The sequence below is a fragment of the Colletes latitarsis genome, chromosome 6, assembly GCF_051014445.1.
Source record: "Colletes latitarsis isolate SP2378_abdomen chromosome 6, iyColLati1, whole genome shotgun sequence".
Lineage (NCBI taxonomy): Eukaryota > Metazoa > Arthropoda > Insecta > Hymenoptera > Colletidae > Colletes > Colletes latitarsis.
Window position 1 is genome coordinate 20,291,223 of NC_135139.1, and position 20,844 is coordinate 20,312,066.

Consider the following 20,844-nt stretch of genomic DNA (forward strand, 5'->3'; position numbering starts at 1 on the left):
AGGCTGATAACTTTATGATCGAGAAGTCGTTGTACAGTTTCTTTCGCGCGAGTTAACAGGGATTCGATTCTAGTTCGATCGTCGCCCGGTTAGTGGAACACATGGGACCCGGAAAGCATTTCCTCCATCTTTGTATGCTAAACTAGTGCTGTCATCTGTGTCGTGCCGCGGCAAATTTCAAAAGCGGCACTGTACGGCTTACGTGCTTGCAGTTAATTTATTGTTTATCATATGTATGAATATAGTTACTATATATGAAAAAATTAATTGTCCTCATTTTTCAACGATACTTTTTTGTATTGTTGATTAGAATTTTTAATTTAAGTAGTAAAAGCCCAGCGTTACGATTTAGTACACAACTTTCTAGACCGGGCCTCGTTAAACATTAACCCTCGTTTGGACCTATGACTATTTCAGTTGAAAGTCGTTTTGCTTTTTAGTAAACGACAATAATAACATTAGTTCCCCCGGCGAAAAATAACAGATTTTCTCGAAACGACAAACGATCGGAGATCGCGTTGATGCTAATGATTAAACGCGTCCCGGTGGCAGCACTTGACCAAACCAAGATGGCCGACAGCCGTTTGGCGGAATTCCCTTCCGTCTCGCGAGCCAACCCCCTCCCTGCTGAAACCTAGGGATCGTCGATTTGCGTCCGCTATTGGAACGCAACGCGATGGAATTTCGATCGGCGCGTTGCATCCGACGAGTTCCGTTGAGTTGTGCCACCACCTGCGCTTGAATTCCGCTGTACGCGGCCTCGATCGCGTATCAATCGGTAATAGCGGAGGACTTTGCGCAGGTTCGAGACGGCGGGGTGGAGGTTTCGAGCGCGCCTTAACGCAGAGACGGCTCTTCACGTTGGGTCGTTGACTCCCCGTTTCTTCTTTCTTCGAATCCTGGGCCCGGTCCCCGTCCTCGTACCAGGTTCCCCTCTTCTTCCACTCTTTCTCCCCTCTCGCGCTCTTGACTCCACTAAATCCTTCTCTGTTCTGGTCCCTCTCCGTGTCTCTCGCTCCCGTTCGACTCTGCTCTCCTCTTTTCCTTCTCTCGCGCCCCCCCCCTCTCCCCCTTCCGTCTCTCGTTTTTCGTCGGTGCACGCGGGAGCTTCTTCTACTCCGTTCCTGCCAGACAGTAAACAACGCCACGCCGTACCCACTCCTCTCATTCATATCTCACACGAGCGCATCCCGAATTATTTGGATGCCGACGTATTTCGCCCAGCGGGAGCGGGCCGAGCGTGCAACGAGGGTTCGCCCCGCTGCTCCGCATTGCTTACGATCCGCGTACTCGTTCTTTTTTTTTCTTCTCTCTGGTTAACTATAAAAATACCTGCGGGCTTGCCGGCGGAGGGGACAAACTAGGCGCGGGACCCTCTCCGTTGCAAGCCTCGTTTCCGAAACATTTGCTGGAATCTGTCCTCGTCGTCTACATTTTCTTATTAACATATTTTCTGCTGCGTATTCCTTAAACGTAATTTTGAAACTGTTTTTTTAAGAAGAAATCATTTTTAACTGAAAAGAGACGACAAAGGTTTGAGAGACGCTGCTCCGTAATCGAATCCAATTCTTTCGAAAGATTTCACCGTTATCGAGAGGAACGTGGTTGCGTGTAGTTCTTAGCGCGAAATCTCTTCATTATCGCCATCCGCCAAATTGAATCGCTGTAAACAACGCGTGTGCGACCGATTACGCAAGTTACGGCCCGGCAGTAACTGTATAATGGACGCGGATTATGCAGGCGTATCACGGGTCGCGGTAATGGAATTTTAGAGGCACCGGGGCGCGAGGATTTTACCGGGATTACGGTGTTTTTGCCGCCTAGTTCCAAGGTCCACGTTAGAGATAGTTTGGGGGGGAAGTTTGCGCCCAACGAACGAGAAAATACGCCGCGTGAACGTTGTTACGGCGTATTTGTACCGCGCGCTCCTCGGGCGAGGTTAGGAATCAATAAAGCGGTGCACTTGACTCCGTGAACTTGTCGCCAAGATAGACGTCATAGGCGTCGTTCTAGAAAGTTTATTCGTCGGTGCACGCAAACGGAGAAGAGATTGTTGCTCGAGATCGTTCCGCGAAACGTTACCTTAAGCGTACGCGCGCGGTCCCGTAGGAACAGTCCAGATCCTGTAGCCGCGGAGACGTATGTACTCGATATTGTCCCGCGGGACCGAAGAGTCGAGCCGCGAGGCGAGCCTTCCGCGCGGGAACGTTCGAGGCATTTAGCGTTTCATTGGGTCCGGTAACAAAGAGAAAATGATTAGAGTCCGTATTGGAACACCTGGCACCTATATCCTCGTCGTCTCCGCGAGCGTCCGTTCAACAGGTGCTCGTCCGTCGTGCGCGAGTCGGCTGAAAAGGAAGCCCTCGGAGAAGGCGCGAGGAGAAGGCGAAAGAAGTCGATGGAGAAAAAGAAGATGCTAATTGGAGCGGCTTGTAGCATCCAGCAGCGCGTGTTAACACGACTTCCAGGTACTCGTCTTCTCTCGCCTTCTTCTTCCCCCTCGGATGAATACTTTCCAGTAGGTGCTTCCGGCTAGACTACGGGGCGGCTCTGCCACAAAGAGGAGCCTTTCGGAGCTCGAATGTGCAAGGTCGATGCCGGGAGGATGAAAGGCGCGGAGAGAGACGGTCGACGTGCCTCGCGAGAAGAGGCACGACAGGTATATGAAACGCCCGGGACGAGGAAAATATTTCGTCGACTGGGCCAAAAAGAAGAAGGGATCCCACGGTTTTCGAGAAACTATGAATGATCCTCGTCTCTCCCGCGCTTTCTTGCTCGCTCTTGGCCCCGTTTTCTCTCTCGTTTCGACCCTTCCGACCCCCGTCGTCGTCGTCGTCGTCGTCGTTCCTCCCACGCACCCTTTTTCTCCTCGTACACGCCCGTTAGTCGGACGCGCGCTGGACAAATATTTGCTCGAATTCAGGGCGACCGCTCGTAAATTAGAGAAAGAGCGCGAGGAGAGGACTCTGAAATTCCTCAGGGCCGTGCCCTGATTGGTCCCCCTTCCTCTGGACCCCGTTCCTCTTCCGCGGCGTCTCTCTTCTACTCTTCTCGCGTACCCACACGGTTAGAGTCTTTGGTGTCCCAGAACGAGCGCGGAGTCTTTGGCCTCGCCACGGCAGGAAATTAAAACTGCTCCCCAAAAATCCCAGTCGCGTTCTGTTCGATCCTCTCTCGCCGGCGGTCTTTCGACCTACAAAACCCGCTCTCGTGTTCCCCTTTTACGCCTGGTAATATATTCACGACGATTACGATGCAATTTTATTTAGATTCCAATGTTCTAAAACCCTGCATGCGATGTTAAATATCTAATCAGCTATTTCTGCTATGGGCAAGAATTTTCCCCCAGAGCCTTTTCTATCGGTCAAAACTTAATTTTGTTCCATGTTAGACACAAGAAATACCGTATAATACCTCTCAGTTACGCTTGTTTACCCTAACGCAGATTGCAGGAATCGCGGTAGAATTCGCGCCTCCTTTTCAAAGGACATTAACGTCTGGCAGCGCGCCGCGAGCGGTCGAAAGTTGAACGACTGAAAAGCATCGGAATTCCCCGGCGTGGCCGGTTCGTCGACATTGTCCACGCGGGGCGGCCCGCTTTTCCGAAACCCTCTCGGGTTCTCGAGACTCTCGTCTCGGTTCCCCCCTCGTCCTTCCTTGCCGTCTATTTTTAGCTCGTGAATCATATCGTTCGCGCGTGCTCGTCACCAACGGATTTAGTCGGTCCGAAAGCGAGGCGAATACCTTGCGGTGGGGAGGGGGGGGGGGCGGAAAAGGTCTCCTCGCGCCTCGTGGGTCGCTCGCCGGGAAGGCCAAAGCTTAGGTTCGCGGAGGGAAACTCGTGACCAAATGGAGAGAGTCGGATCTCGTCGTCTGTCTCCTGCGAAGCCTCGCGACTCTCCTCTCTAACAGGGTGGGAAAGAACGAAGAAAAGAGACGTTGTCCGTGGATGCTGCGAGGAATCGGTGTCCTCGTCGCGCGCGGCTAGCCGAAAGGAGCGAGAACGCGGCTACGAAGAGGGGCGGAGAGCAGGAAGGAAAGAAAGAAAGACGATTGCCGTTCCGCGGGAGGGGCGGAGGATCAGAAACGGCGCGAGGTGGGGTAGGGATGGAAGGGGTAGAGACTCGTATCGGGTGGGGGTGGGGGCAGTGGCGATGTCCTAGCGAAGGTCACGGCCGGGAATGCGGTTTGCGTCCGTCGGTCCAAAGCCCGCGTTGCAGTGCTTCGCTCTTTCTCCTTTGCTCCGCGGCAAGCCGCTCTGTCGTTCTTCGTTCGCCTTCCTCCCTCGCGCTGTCTCATTTAGACTCGCGCAGGCTTGCTCTCTCTCCTCGTTACTCCATCGCGCCGCAGCAGCGCAGACTGCAGGAATGCACCAAATGCACCGCACTGACCGGTGCCCGTCCCGTTCCACTGCTTCCACTTGTTTACTTCGGCAGAGCCTCTCCCCCCGTCCCGCTCTTCCTCATCCACCCTTCCTCCTTTTGTTGCCGCTTCTTCCTCTACTGCTTTCTCGTTCTCCGACAGAGAGACTAGCCTTACCGCTCCCTCTCCCCCCCTTTATCTGTACGTCCGAGCGCCGTTCCGAGTTCCCATCGTCGACGTCGTCGATCTTTTCCCCTATCCCCCCTCGCGCGGCCCGCGGGTTTCTTTCGCTACTCCACCCCCGGCGCGAACGTTCACCCCTACGTGTTCGGTCCCGTGTCCTTGCGATACGGTATGCGCCGCGTACGCGTTTTCGCTGTATAAGGAAAGGGCCCGAGAGATACGCTACCTTGCCCGGCAAGGTGATCGCGCGCGATTCTGGTCGTTTCTTCGCTCGTCTTCCCCTCGGATGATTTTCTTTTTCCTACGCGTCGTCGATGGTTCCCCGCGATGGTCGCGTGTCCCGAATTACCATTTCGGAATCGCGATTCGAAACTCGCGCGAGCCTATCGTACTTGGCGCGTAGGAAGGGGGGGAAAAAAGAGGGAACCGTGATCGCGTTCCGCGTGGACGAGTATCCACGGATTCCACGGGCGGCGGCATTCCGCAAAACGAAGGAATTTCCTGGATCCGCGGAGGATGCGTGATGTAACAACCGGGTAGGGTGCAGGGACCTCGGAGGTTTGACGAACTCGCCTGTTCTCTCTCTCTCTCTCTCGCTCTGTTTCTCTCCCTCATCCTCCCCTCGACCTAGCCGAATCCCGACGCGATTCTCTGTCTCTCTGGCCCTGACCCACCCAAAGGATGCAGTCACCCCCCTACAGTAGATGGGGTGCGCCGGTGGGGAGCGGTCTCCGAACCGACCGGTGCGCGGATAAGGAGGGTGAGGACGCTGCTCGACGGGGGGCTCGCCGAAAGGGGGTGTACCTAAGCCGTAATTGTATGCGACCCGTCCCTGGGTCCCGTGTGTGTGCACGAGCGCGCGGAATTCGTGCGTGTATCTATGCACGCGCGCGGGCCAGCCTCTGTTTAACGGCGAGCCGACGCGGCGCGACGCCGAGGGTAAGGGGGGCGCGGCTCTCGGTGCGTTCGCTCCACAAATCAATACCCATTGGCTGCCGCGTGTGTACCAGCCGTGCACAACGAGCGAAACGTGTCACCCACCGACCCAAACCCAAAGGACGATATAGCAGCTGCACGCAACGCACGGCAGCCGGCATATGTCGGCCGATAGCCGCCCGTGCGCGCCACATCTTCGTAGATCTCGCCCCGTTGTGTTGTTTCGCCCGCGGCTTCCGGTCCTGGCGACAAAAAAAAAACCCCTTCGTCGAAATTTCCTCGAGACGACGCTAGATTCGAATCGCGTGAACGCTACCAAATGGGGCGGAGTCGTTAATGTCGAAAATAATTTCGCGTTTTGGTTCCTCGATACCCATCGTTCCCCGTTCACCGGACGGAAGAATACGTATAGGATGTGTCGCCAGAGGGCAGATATTTCCGGCGCGGCCAATACCGTTCCTTTTTCGACGACCGACACTCACGAGCTATTGTTCCTACCACAGGGGCTTGCTGTGCAATTACTCAGCAGCCCGCAGTGACGAATCCAATAACAATCCTACGACCATCTCCGCCGAGCAAATTTCTAATTTCCTCTCGTAGCGCGTCGTCTCGACGCCGCGGCAACCGGAGGAAGGCGGCGATGGGTAATGTAGACGGACGTCGACAACGATTCTGGCCAACGGGATTTTGCCTTCGCGATATCGACGAGGGTCAACGAATCTCGGCTCTCGGAGCCTGCGAAACTGCCGCGAGATCGCCGCTCGGCGATTAAAATTAACTTGGAGCCCCTCGTAGACGGGAAAAGATTCTTAAACTACTTATTTTAATGCATCGGTTAGCGCAAGACGAGTTACGATACAGCGTAAGGGCTATGGAATTGCAATATCCACACGAATACTTTGAACGTTTAATAATATTTTAGACTTTTGTATTTCAATGTTCTAGACAAGGAAAAGTCCAAATTTTCGCTTCCTAGACCAAATACTACCCCCACAATACGACCCACGATAGAGCCCCCGTAGTTACCGTAGATCCCTGTATTCATTCCACCGAGTATACGAGCAGCGAAGTAAGAGAACGCGCATGGCGATTCGGTTGGGATTTCCGTTTCGACCGTGCTATGCAAACGCCGCGGTCGTCGGCCGAATTTGACGAAGTTCGAACTCGTAACCCCGAGCTCTAGAGTTCGCCGCGGTCGCATCGTGTAACAGCGTCCACCGCGACGTACTCGCAGCGTACTCTGTGTGTGCGTGGACGTCGCGAGGCGATGGTGGGGGGCTTCATTCAGTGCGCCTCTCGGTCTGAGCTGCGCGCATGCGCAACCCGTCGCGAGTACACACGCTACTCACGCTGCGCTTCCCTTTCTACTCTAGCGTTCCCTCACACGTACGCGTCACGCACGCGCACACCGTCACGTCTACGTACATGGACTTTGTACTCGAGCGTGGCCGACCTCTTTCCGTCTCTGTCTCTTTCTCATTCGCGCTGGCGCGAGCGCGAGCGCGCGCGCGTCTAAGAACGAACCACACGGACACCCGTGCCACGGGATACCGCCGTGTGCGATCACGCACACCGATCCCGCGGCAGCACGGATCGCGAACGGAACGTACGAAAGAGAAAGAACGAACGGCGAGCACGATGGAGGAGGGTGAGACCCGCGTATATGGGCCCCACGGGACGGAAGGGGGGCTGTGTGCGAACGGCCGAGAGTGACTGAACTGCAGAAATGACGACCACACGCCGTCAACTCTCCAACGTGCCGCGTGCTCGAATACGCGCGCGTTTTCGAGACGCCCCGCGTGCTGCGCGATCTCCCTTTTCTTTCTTCCCGGAGGTGGATTTCTTCGATGATCGAGTAGCCGAGCACAAAGGAATCCGATAGGCGGCAATGATATTGCGAAAGAAATTACCGAGCGTCATGGTTTTCCTGCCTCTGCGCTCCGCGACTGTTTCTTTTTCCGTCGTCGCGTAATTACACCTCGCACTGGCGTCCGTGGGCCGTGATTTATGAAACTCCGACCGTTAATTACACATTGTTAATCGGTAATACGATCGTTCGCCTTTCGCGAAACGGTTAATGGAATCGTGTACGATTCTATTATTTGTCGAATCTGTCGAAAAATATCTATTTTCACGCCGGTCGAACGCGAACGCATCGTTCGAAGGCGACTTGCATTCGCATTCCCGTTTCTTGCGCGATCGTTTCCGGCGGGAGTGTCGCGCGTCATTTCCTGCGGCCGGTGCAAACGTCGGTTACATTGCAGCAGGCACGTCAAACACGCGGCCCCCAAGGCCGCTTGACCTTCTTATTATAACCATTTTTTTTTTTAATAACATTTTCTTACTTTTTTTTGGAATTCTAATACTCTCAATGTTCTTTACGAATTAACATATGTTAATGTTCGGTAAGGGGGAGAAGGTTCGTGGAATGAAAGTGTTCCACAACCTAACCAAACTTTGTCTCTGAAACAAATTCGACTGATTTATAGAAACGAATCGACTTCGACGAAGCACGCAAACTGGCCGCTGGTCAGTAGAAATCGGTTCGATCCTTGGACGTACGTGTCACGGCAGATCGATACGCTCGGTCGTTGTTTACAGCCGCGACTCGGCCGACAAAAGCGCGAACGCCGGGCCCCGAGTTTTCTTTATCGCTTACACGCCGCGCACGGTCCCGCATTAAGCGTTGCTCCTCTTTCTCTCGGCCCGTTGCACCACCTCCGTCGCGACCTTCTCTTCCTCCTCCACCTCTGGGTTTTTATGCTGCCCTCTTTAGCGAGAGAACTCGATTCGAGTCGACTCGTAACACGCGCCGCCTCGGCATCGCCGCGTGATGCATTGCTTCCGAGAACCGATAGCACCGACTTTGCGTCGCTGGCTTTGAGCCTCTCGCTATGGTGCTGCGTCCGCGAACCTAGCGAATAGTCACCGCGTCGGAAGAAACCATCTGTTCGCTCGAGCATCGTTTAATTTTAATCACATGACATTCTTAACCTTTTGCGAACAACGATTCTACTAAATCCAACATAGGTGGCGGTTTTTTGCGTTGAAAACGAGACCCCTCCGGATTTCGTACGATGGAGGTTAGGGCAAGAGTTTGCTCTCGGTACTAGGCGAATTTAAACATGCCCCGAAAAATGGGTCTTTGACCTTCTACGATTATGATTCGTATCTGGCGATAAATTAAAGAGAACATTGCGTGTGGATCGAACAAATTTTCGATCGCGTCGTTTTACGGGATACGTGGTGTTCGTGTTTACTACGGAATCAATTAGTACGGGAGCAACTCGCCAGAGGCCGATAAAAATCCGGTGTAGCTGGACGCCGGTGAAAACTGGGGTAAAAGATGACCCTGAAAGCTGTCCAACGGACAAAGTGACCGGTTAATTGCAAGCTCGCCCATAGGCAAGAAACGAGCTTCGCCTACGATAGAACGGGATGCGCGTACAGGTTGAAAGAAAAATGAGAGAAGGAGTGGGGAAAGGGTTGGGTAGAGGGAGAAGGAGACACGGGGCGCGTATACGGGACAGCGGCGTAGTCGTAAAGTGCGGTAGAATGCACTCTGACGTAGGCTCTGTATTGCTTGGCGCGACGCGCAGCGTTGCATTCCCCTGCGGTGCATTGACTTCGCCTTCCCTCCTGCGCCTCGACCGCCGAACCACCCCACCCTCTTGTTCGCCAACTCCGTCCCTCTCTCTCTCTCTCTCCAACTGCTTGATCCACGCCGCCGGCCGTGCCGCTGCACCCCACCGCCTCCCCGGTGCAACCGCCTCCCGGCACAACAACAACATTCCTTCTCTCTAGAGTCCCTTCATGCCACGGAGACCCTGCTACCAGACTCTTCTTCGTCTCTCTGTTCTCTCAGCCAGCGGCGAACGTCCGCCGGTGGAACGGAGACGGAACGCCGCGGCTCTCTTTCTGTACGCCTCTCTGCGAAACTGGTCGCCCGCGAATCGCATGTGCGATCGACCTCATGGCCACCAGACGAGAGCTCACCGGGCAAAAGTTTCGGTTGGTATGTATCGCGAACGGTATACATGCGCCGCTCGTTTCGATTTATCAACTGCCCTGTCGTTTCGTGCCCGAACGAAGACGCCGCGAGTCCTTTTGGGGGCTGGCGTTGCCGGTGCCCTGCACGCGCCCTCTCGTTTCCGTCGATATCGATCGATTTCGATGCTGAGCTCGCGTACAGGTTAGGAAATGGCCGATCGTTTTTAACGAACCCTTCGTTCGAACGATTAGACACTTATCGGAGGGATTACCGTGTAATGGAAAAAATTCTCGCGTTGAGAGACTCGTGTTAAATAAGAAGTAAGGTTAGGAGGGAACGGATGGAAAAGAATCGCTGCTAGAGGCGTTCGTGTCGCCTCCTCTTGCCAACTGTTGAGAGATTATAGTTCCAGGAAAAATTGTATATTTTCTTGGAGGTTACGCGAGAGATGTCAGCACTTGAACTTCTCGACAGTAACAACGCGAAGTTGTGCCTTATTACGAAGCGTATAATTATGCCGCGATCCGATAGTAATAATTTCCAAACGTTTCATCGGGCGCTTAACGGGATAATCGATGTTCGCCGTTGATGGATCGACGAATCGTTGCGATACCGGGAACGAATTATGCCGTTTTCACGGGATGTTTGCTTTCGCGCGAACCGCCGTTACATCGATCTCTCCCGTGAACGCGGCCGGGACCGCTAATTGGGTTATTACATGGGAACGTCCGAATCCGGGAGTCGACGCGCATTAGGTTCCAACGATGTGTGTTTCGTGCTCGTGAGCAGCCCTCGAGAGTGTCCCGGGCTGTTTACCGTGGTGATTTTAAATTTGTCGATGATGCATTATAAAAGGTTTACGACGGGCTAATGAGCCGTAAAACTGTTCCTCTGGCCGACGAAACGGCGAGATTTCGTGGAAACTACCGTAACGTCGGCGACAATCCCGTGGAGGGGTACAACATAAATTTTCGCCTCCGGGTCCCGTGTCCCCGGGTAATATAATAATTAGAGGCCAGGTGTGGCGGATGGGGTCGAAGACGTTTCTTTCTTTGTGGAAACGGGTCCCGTTCGCGTATTTCCCCGTAAATGCCAATCCCGTTCGAAAATCGGTCCGAGGCGCCCTCCTCGGTTATTGGCCCATTTATTGGCGGTGATTAGACGTCAGGTTTGTCCCGGTCGTTGGGAACGCAGGCACAATCGAACCTCTTCCATTGTCGCGAAGTCTTCGACGCCCGTTGATTACGGACCCGTTGTTTCGCGAACATTGGTCTCGAAACCGTCACCGGTTCGCATCGCGGCTCTAATTATAGTGGGGAATCTTTAACGCCGTACCGACAAACCGTACCATTAATCCTTTGCGCTAGAACGATCGAACCACGGGGCCACTTGACAGTTTAATTATAGGACAACGGTCTCTCGTATCCGCGCCGTTAACACGGCACGAAGAAGAAAACGAGCACGCGTAAACGTAACAGGTTATCGTGCGCCGAATGTTTCCCTCGGAAAATAAAAATATTCATTCATACGAAACGGGGACGGAACGTATCGAGTTTCGACGGTTCTCTCTGCTCGTTCGCCTCTCCCATTTCTATAGAAACCGGGTCGCCCGAGCGAACGATTAAATCCGCCATCTTTTCGCGAGCATGCGATCTCTCTTTAACGCCAAAACTACCAAACTGGCCAAAATTACCCATTCGTTATTTCCAATAGAAATTGCACAAAAATTTACTCGATCGGATTTCTGAAAATATACCGTAGTTTTTTTTGTATAAGAAACTGAATGAACGTTTATTTCATATTTATTGCAAATAAATACACCGTAAGCGTCGGGTAGTTCTAGCGTGAAACTCCACACTGGGTTTAAAGATTTTGTCGTAAGTTTATAATATCCTCGAGCAAATAAATAAATTACTCGAAACTGTTATCGCGGCTCTGTCGCGCCGACACGCCCTTTGTTTCGCGAAACAAAGCGAAAAAAACAGGCTCCGGGCCGATCTTATCGAGCGTACAAGATTAAAACCTGCGGCCTTTGTCGGATCGGTGCGTGCCAGGGACAGGTGTCTCGAAGACGAACGGTCCCGGGGAAAACCCCAGGAAGGCGGGCAACGTCCATCGAAATATTTGTCCTTGGTAATAAACGTGGCGAGAAGGAGGTGCGCCACCGAGTTTCCTTTTGCCTCGGACGGTCATTAACGTTCACGTGATCCCTTCTTTCTCGTCCTTTTTCCTTTTCAACCGTAAACTACCCTGGCCACCCCCCTCCCCCACCTCAACAAACGGTTCGACGCTTATTTATTGTCACCGAAGAGCGTGAGACCATAAACCAATCGAACGGATACGCGCTGATCCTCTTCGAGCTTAAATCAACCATCCCTTCTGTTGCCCTCTCGCTCTTTCTCCCACCTCCGGTTCCGTTCGCGATCGTTCGATTTTCTTGGTACTTAATCGGATTTCGAAGCTCTCGCGGGGAATCCTGCGAAAAGCCAAACGTTTCGTCGACCCCGGACTCTCTTCCTATTCAGGCTAAATTTATCTTTATCGACGACACCGACGTTAACACGTTCACTGTCTGTGGCTCGTATACGGGTCATAGCACCACGTTTCTGGATACGCCGCCGAGAGACCGGACAGTGAACGCGTTGACGCGCAAAATTGCAATTTAACGAAGCCACGAATCGATGAATTTTTTGGAACACGGTCAAGGCGATAGTCGCGAGACATTGGGGGGGACCCCGTCTGGCCGACAAATTACGGGTTTTCCGCTTTACGCTCGCCTTTTCATTCGCACAATGCCGCGGCATTAAGACGGGATGAAACACGACAGATGCGTACACACGCGACTGGGCAAATTTTCCGCCCTTTTCCGTTCCCTCGCCCCTCGTTTTTCCGCGTCCTCTCTCGTCTTGCACACCTGGCAAAGAGGGGGCAGCTCCCCCCAAATATCGCACCTAGGGACACAGATTTTTCCCTAGTATTTACTAGCATCCGGAGGAACTTACTTTCACCCTTTCCTCTCGATGAAAATTTCACCGAGAACCCTACTCTATAAAGCATACCAAAATGTATAGTTTCGAACTCTGAAGTTACAATCCCCCCTCCACCATATTTAACCGTTGTATTTTATAAAAATTCACGAAAATATATCAGAACTGCATTAAGAAGGAATTATACAGGGTGTTCGGCCACCGCTGGGAAAAATTTTAATGGGAGATTCTAGAGGCCGAAATAAGACGAAATTCAAGAATACTAATTTGTTGATGGAGGCTTCGTTAAAAAGTTATTAACAATTGAAGTTCCGTCCATACTGAATTTTTTCCCAGAAAGTGAGTAGGATTTCGGGGGTAGGTCTATTCACCAAAAATTATTGTAATTGACCCCCACAACCGAAAATAATTTTTCCAAAACGATTTGAATTTTTTTCTTTTCGTCGAAAAATTTAGACACCTAGATTTTCGGTAAGGAATTTTTTTCTCGAAAGTGCGTGGGATTTCGGAGGTATGTGTAATGACCAAAAATGATTGTAATTGACTCCCACAAACGAAAATAATTTTTTTAGAGCAATTTGAAAAATTTTTTTTTCGCCGAAAAATTTCAGCAGCTACCTGATTTTTTTTCTCGAAAGTGGTTAGGATTTCGTAGATATGTGTATTCACCAAAAATGATTGTAATTGACCCCCGCAGCCGAAAATAATTTTTCCAGATCGATTTGAAATTTTTGAATTTAATTGTTAATAACTTTTTAACGAAGCCTTCATCAACAAATTAGTATTCTTGATTTTCATCTTATTTTGGCTTCCAGTATCGTCCATTAAAATTTTCCCCAGGAGTGGCCGAACACCCTGTGCACGGTCCTTTCGTAAATTTCAATATGGCCGTTCGATCTGAACGCTTCCAATAACGAAGAGGCTTCTTCTCGAAGAGCCTTTCTCCGAAAGGAGCCCTTGGAAGCCAGGAGGCGTCGGTCGAAACGCCGTATCTCCTTTCATTACCATGACTATGGGGAATTTTCCCGCGCGCCGTTTCAGCCCCTCCGGTTATCCCCGGGTCGCTGTTCGTCTCCTCGTTCTTGCACGCGGCCGATTCGTTACCGCGTTTGTCCTTCGGTGAAACAATGGTCTCGGTCGAAGAGGACGCGTCGCGAGCAGAAACACCGTGTCGGAAGAGAAACGTAAAAATGGGGGAAGCCTAAACAAATCCACGGGGGTAGAAAAACCGTGCGAAGACGAGCCACGAAAAAAGTGGAAAGTCCCGGCGCGTGGAAGCCCGGTATCTCGTCGCGAGTTTCGAGCAACCCTTGTATAGCCTTTCGACCCTCGTTCCCCTCTCGATAGAACACGGACCCCGGGCCGTGAAGTCGAAGGGGTGGTTGTGTCGGGCCCATGGGAACGTATCTTGTCCCGTTGAATTCGTTCCTCTCGCCTCCTTGAGAACAATTGTCGGTCGATGTCCTCGCGTAAGTGGCGAGTGCAGTTTATTTAGAAAATCAGGAGGAAATGGTGTTCTGCACCGAACGTTATTGTACGATGATTTAACCCCTTAACGTTCACGCCCGAGTCTGACTGCTTTGAAAAACGATATTTGTTTAATTTAATGGTTTAGGGGATGGTAATATTTGTTTTCCTTCAAAACCTGCATTTTTAGAAAGAAATCCAATAAAGAAGACTGATCATTCTTGGTCAACCCGAAAAATATGACCGTTAAGGGGTTAAGCTTGCCAGTTTTCACTCTGGCTCCGACTCATCAGGAAGTACACGCGGCAAACTTCGAATCCGTCGGATCGTATTAAAGAATTTGTAGCTCGCGTAGAAAAAGTCTGACCGGCGGATAAGGTATCTAATCGGCAAATTATCTGAAATCAAGAAGTAAAGAAGTTTTCATAATCGTCATTATCGCCGCGAACGGATTTATTTTTGAACGTTTTTAATAATTAGTTCAAAGTTGAATATCGGATTTCTGGCCGTACCGCCTTCGCCATTATACGCAAACATCGGAAATACGTTGCGGAGATCTGTAACGCGCGACGACGATGGCGACGTCGATGAAAATTACATAACTTTCTTGTTTTTGTGACTACGGACGATTCCCCGATTAGATTTCGTTCCCTTCAATTTTCGTCGAGGCACGTGACCGTTACGCAACCGAAACTTCTTAAACGGAACTTAAATTTTGTAATTAAACCTCGGGTATGGGCGTTTTATTGGTCGGAATTAATTTTCACCGGACGAACGCTAATTATATAATCGTGTATAATAAACGGATACGTTAAAAACGTTCTCCCGGCTTTAAGAATAATTTATTTGACGTCTACTTTCGGGCGTAAACGCGTAAATGAAACTAATAATAATCACGACGGATGGAACGTTCGATAAAATTCGATACTCTTAAAGAAACGTGTTCCGAAAACTACTTTATTTGTCAGCCAGTCGGACCGCCATAATGGCGGCGATAGCTGGCGGGCATCGATTGCGTCGCGATCCGTCCGGTGTTGACTTTATCCCCGGCCCGGGACGACTCGCGATCGTCGAGTTTTCCGATTTTCTTTTGGAAAAGCTTTCCACCCTCGGAGACGCGATCTTCGATGCACGTACGATCCCCAACGACGTCGCGTTCGGTCGAATGTGGGTCGTTCGTGTCAGAGACGAGGTCGAGACGAGCCTTTGTCGTTCGGTGCCGGCTTGCTTCTTGAGATAACAGCTGGTTTCCGGTGCCTAGAAAGCGCAGTCAACTTGTGTCCCTAGCGCGGTAAACTTTGTCGAACGATGCACTCCGGTCGAACACCCGTTTATTCGACGAAGCTGCGTCGTCTTCGTCGAATCGTTAATCGCCACGAATATAAGAACAACGTTCAACAAGTAAAGAACTTTTACACAGAGATATTTCGTATGCCCTCTCTGGTCCATTCGTTCTCACTAATCGTTAGGATTATTTAACCGGTTAACTGAGTTCGACGAGTATACTCGTCATGGAGAAGTGCCAGGATTTCTTGTCACGACGAGTTTTATAAAATAAACCTATCTTTCTGATGCAATATTTCAACAGCGACACTTACTCTGTGATTGACGACTATACTCGTCATCGATCGATGTTCGTGACACACAGAAATTCGCACTTTTAACACTAGGTTTACGGAATACGTCAATTCGACGCATTAAGATTTTAAACCTAACGTTACAGAACTTATAAATATTATTTGTTAGCAATTTATGTTGGATTTAATTGATGTAATGATAGAATATACACTCTAATTAAAAGAAAAATTGCATTTTAACTGTTAACACAGCGGATTACAATAAAAATATGTGCAACGAGTGTTCGTAAACCTAGTGTTAACTGGTAAAAAAAGATCGCCTCCATCGTTGATGCAGCGCCCTCTGTCCGCCATTTTGCTACAAGCACCGTAACCTCCACGTGCGTTATAACCTCGAAAAGTAGAAAGACTCCGGACAAACGCCTGCACCTCTAATTATTTCGAGCTAAACGAACTCTAGCAGGACAGAGAGAGCTTAACGCGCGTAATGCGCGATACTTTCGAGTTTCTCTTCCTAGATACCGCAGCCTCTCGCGCGCGGAGCGTCCAAAGTAACCAAAAAGTCGCAAAGTTGGTTTCGTTGGGTTTTTTAGATAGAGTCTGGGCTCGTGTCCCTTATCTACTGTCCTCTGAAATAAAACACCCGACACCTCCTCGATTACAAAGGTGTTGGTCATCTTTGGTGAAGTCAGCTCCCCACTTACAATGTTTGTTTATCTACTTTCGTTGCAACGTCGACGATTGTAATCGTTAGCGCTAATGCGTCCAAAGAATAATCCGGCGTCGAGGAGCCAAAGCATATTTCGTCAACGATCGCCGCTTTCATCGCTTTTCTTTTCCTCCTTCTCGTCTGTCTGACGCGGTATTACCACGAAACGGACCGGCAAATCCACTTTTCTTCGCTGAACGGGATACGAGACGCTCGCACGCGACTCGAATACAATGTATCCGTGGAGTCTGCACGCGACGTCGAAGATATATCTTACCCTGGAAGCTCGTAAACAGTCTTCGAGCTGTACGATGTTTTTCTGCTTTTCGAAATTTCAGAGTCGGTCGAACATTTAAGCGCACGGCGTCAGAAATCATTGTTTCCTTAACGAGTCGATAGGAGAGCTTCTAATTCGTCGAAAACGCGACTAATGCCTTTTGGAATCGTATTATTATTGTTATTAAAATAATGCATTTTACATTTATATAGTTTTAATTAACTTATATAGAATTCTTGACATTAAAGTTCCTGTATTGTTTGTGTTCCAACGGGAGAACAACGTTATTTTATTTTGAAAGTTGTCGAGAATTTTCAAACAAAATTCCTCGAGTTTCCGAGAAACTGGAGACGGAGGAATTTGAATTATAAATTTTCCAAGCGGGAACTCCCGAGTTTCTTTTTTCTAGCTTCTACAGATTTGTGAATTCTATTTCAAACGTAAGGTCGTTCTCGCTGTGATTTAAACGACGAATTCTGGACCTGGAACGCTATTTAATGTTTCTAACGACTTGTTTTGAAGTCATTACTACCGAAATTTATCAAGAGACACGATTGCGCTTCCGGAGCAAAAATTCTGGTCGCTTTATCGTGTTTTCTACGAAATATAATTCTCCCGTAGACCATTGCTTTTGTTTTATATATTCGTCGAAGGAACGATCACCGATGTTCGCGCAATCGTTTATATAACCAATTGTCTTTTAATTCGTACGCTAAGATCAACATAATACAAGGTCGCTTATCGATAACGCCATTTTAAAAGCTAGAAATTACGAAGAATTGAAAAAGAATTACAAGAATCTGCAAAATAATGTATTTTTCGATATCTTCTAAACTACGAAGTTGATTCACCTGTTGCATCGTAAATATTTATTTCCTTGGTCGATGATCGAACCGTTATCAACAGGTTGTTAGTTACTCGTACGTTCGATTCTTCCAAGTAGATGGAGTAGCGGCATCCAAATTGTTACTGAAAAATAATTTCGAAAGGATACTTTCAAGAGTTAATTTATAGATTTATTGATTTGCTTGGCAAGTCTCGAGAATTCTGAAGCATCGATCGCGTTTACCAAGCGACTAATGAAATTTCGGCGCGTTACGCGATCGCGTAAAGCATAAAGCAACGTTTATTGTCGAAATAACGGACCGACCGCGTTAATGGAGCTCTAGCTTTAATGTCGATAATGAGAACGGGGCCAACACCCTCCCCCCGCCGCCGACGTCCACGATTTTTACGCGACTCGATCTCTATCCGATTAATTAGCGGACCGTTTTGGAATTGGAAACGTGCTGGAACTGTTCCAAGGAAAACGGTATCATCGATTATTTCCGCGGGAAAATAATAATTCCCGGGTGGCGTATCGTTCCGTTTCCCATTTCCCTGTAACTTCGCGTTGGAAGAGGCGATCGCCCAGGTCCTTTGATACAATTAATTCATTTCGAAGTCTCTTGGACTTCGACGCGGAGGTTCCCAACGCCGAAGCACCTGGGGAATTAAAGTTTCCCCGTTCGAAGTTACCAAAACGTCCAGGTAATACATCAGCCGATATTAAAGGTCCGTGATATAGGGAACTTTGGTACAAAATTTCGTCGAAAAGTCCCTAAAAACGCGCGATCGGTAGAATAGAAAAACGACGGCGTGAAATTTCTACCGAAGCGGCCGTAGAAACGGAACGGCAATCGTGGTTGTTCCCCGTTCGAAGCAATCCCTCTCTTCGCAAATCGACTTTCCCCTAAAATCGAAACCACCGCCCGGTCACGAAACCGCCGTCTTCACTATCGATCTTACTGGCCATCCTGAAGCACGAACATGCGCAGCGGCGCGAAGTCACACCGCGGGTTGTGCTTCAATTTTGGGCCGGAGGGCGTTACGCGCGGGGGGTCCTGGCGCCATAGAATTTCGCCGAACAAGGCGAATAAAGATCCGTGAGGAACGTACGGACAGACGTTCAACGCTCGAACTACCAATAATTATAACATATCTGTTTATATCGTAGAAATTAAAACGATAGCTTCTCGAAGAAATCTATAATGCAATAGCAGTATTTATTTTAAAAAATCCAATCGAGTAAATTTTTAACAATTTTCATTGGAAATCACGAGTCATTTCGACCATTTCCGTTCTAGCGTTAACGTCCCTCGAGAGAAGAAAACGCGTAGCAACGGCGGTGGTGGTCGTCGTCCTCGTGGTCGGTGTCGTCGACGACGACGACGACGACGCCGGTGGCGGCCATGTTTGCGCCGGCACAGTAGGCGTTCACGGGCGGTACCATCCCTCTACCCGTTCTCCAACGACTTTGGAGAACGGCCTCCCCCCACCTCCGGTCGTCTGGTAAACTTCTGGTGGGGTACCGCGAACGATCTTCCGTTGGTGCCGGTTCTACCCCCCACCACGCGCTCGCCTCTCCCCTGTCCTCGCCCTCCCTCTCTCTCTCTCTCCCGGATCCGAACTAGTCGCGTCTTTCTCGCTCGCGCGCTCTCGGTGTCCCCCGGTCGAGTCGTCTCTTAGCTGCCAGCAGCCGCTCGTCGTCCCCCCTCCTCCGCCCCCTCGCTCTCGCCCCGCGGTTCCACCGTTAGACCGTCTCGCCGCGTCTCATCCATCCGTTTCACGCACCATAGTCTAGGAGAGGGTAGCTCTGCCACCACCATGGAGGGGCAGGAGCGCCGGACGGGGGAAGTCTCGCGAGGACGTCGAACGGGAAGATCGAACGCGCGGGGCATCTTCTCGCATTCCTTCCCTTCGTCTTCGCGTTGTTCTTTTCTTACCCGGTCCACCCATCGATTTCGTTTTCTTCGTTTCCGGTCCTCCCCTCCGCCCCCCCCCTCTCGCTCCCTTCCCCACCCTCGAACGTTTCGAACTACATTACCCGTTGCCGCGTTTCTCGCGGCTCGTTGTTTTCGATTTTTCGAGACGGGAGAAGGAGGAGGACGTTGCCTCCGATGCCGCCTCGATGGCCGACTGACAACCACTGACGCCCGCTCCCTTTCAGCGTTTCGCGGCGTGTCCTGATTGGCCCCCGCGGTCCCGATCGTTAAGATTCGACGAAGTCCACCGCCGGGGAACTTCTTCCCCCCCCTGGCGTGGCGATGGGAACTCGGGCGAAATTCGAAAAGCGGGAGTCGTCGAAGGGCGCCGATTTCGGGCGCGAAACCGATTCGAGCGCCCTCTGGAGGCCCCCCGTTCGTCGTTCCTTGTTAAAAAGTTTTCTTAACCTCAACTTCGTCCGGTTCGTCCGTTAATTATCCCTCCCGCCGGTGGTGTTTGCACTCGCGGCGTTAGGGATTATTGGGCGGAACACTTTTATATTTACTTGCGTCTTTATTAATAGAGAGAATTGAAACTACGGCTCCGTGAACGCGGACAGCAGCGTACGGCGCCGTTCGTTACTGTTCGAGTCTATTTGACCGAATGAGATAAGGTGAACGCCGCAAGTATCGACACGTTTTTGGACGATCGTCGCCTCCAACGATAATGGAGAACTCTGGACAGAGCGTTTCGCGGCGTAACTCTTATGTTTTACAATAATATTTACTATAAAAATCTTTAGGGTTTAGGTACTATAAAAGGATCATTGCGTCGATTTCGTGCCTGGAACTTTTATTGCGTCTGTCGCGTACGTTAATGGCATCTGTTTGTGATTTCACGATGCTTACAGCGTTGGCGATATCGAGAAATTTTAAGTAAAATCCTATTAATGTAACCAATCAAAAGTGTCGAAGGCCGTTTGGCTTAAATAGCGACACGTTGCAAATATCGATCGTTGATTTCACCCCGTTGCGTCTATAATTGCTAATATACGAAATCAGTTCAATTCCTCGAATTTAATCATAAATAATTCACGTATATTAAACGCGCGAGCGTCTCATCGAACGAAATAAATTGTTCGGAATCGTCACATTTAGTATCCAACGATGTTTCTAGCAAAATGGTAATGTCTGTATTTATTCTTGATGAATCACGCAAATATTTTTCCGGCAACTGCATCGTCTAATTCGTTTCCCGTTATTGTTTGTTGCAGACAGAACATCGGGAGGTTGTTGCTGGAAATATTTCGCACCGCCGTTAACAATGGAACGAAATTCAACGTAACGGAAATCATGCAGTGCGTGAAATATTTCGTCGAAGATCCTCGTGAGTCCATTTTTACATACATTAAAGATTAAATAATAAAATATTAATCGCCCAAAAAATTTTTAACACCTCGAAACGAACAGCCCTAAAATCATTTACGTCGTCGATGTAATCTATCTTTCGCTTGGAATGTCTTGCCGTTTTGTGCAACGCTTAAATTCCCTTTTATTATGCAACGCGTAGTTACGTACCTTTCGAAATAAGAAATACTCCGCGAACAATGA

General features: G+C 50.0%; 1 protein-coding gene across 7 annotated transcripts in view; it reads left to right on the forward strand.

The window, feature by feature from the left end:
- LOC143342525 (serine/threonine-protein phosphatase 4 regulatory subunit 1) overlaps positions 1–20,844 on the forward strand; it is a 154,141-nt gene that overhangs the window by 118,639 nt on the left and 14,658 nt on the right. For all 7 annotated transcript variants that reach the window (XM_076766497.1, XM_076766498.1, XM_076766503.1 and 4 more), the window contains one exon: positions 20,508–20,620. In XM_076766497.1, the coding sequence (XP_076622612.1) occupies positions 20,508–20,620 (113 nt within the window). The remainder of the gene's footprint in view (positions 1–20,507; positions 20,621–20,844) is intronic.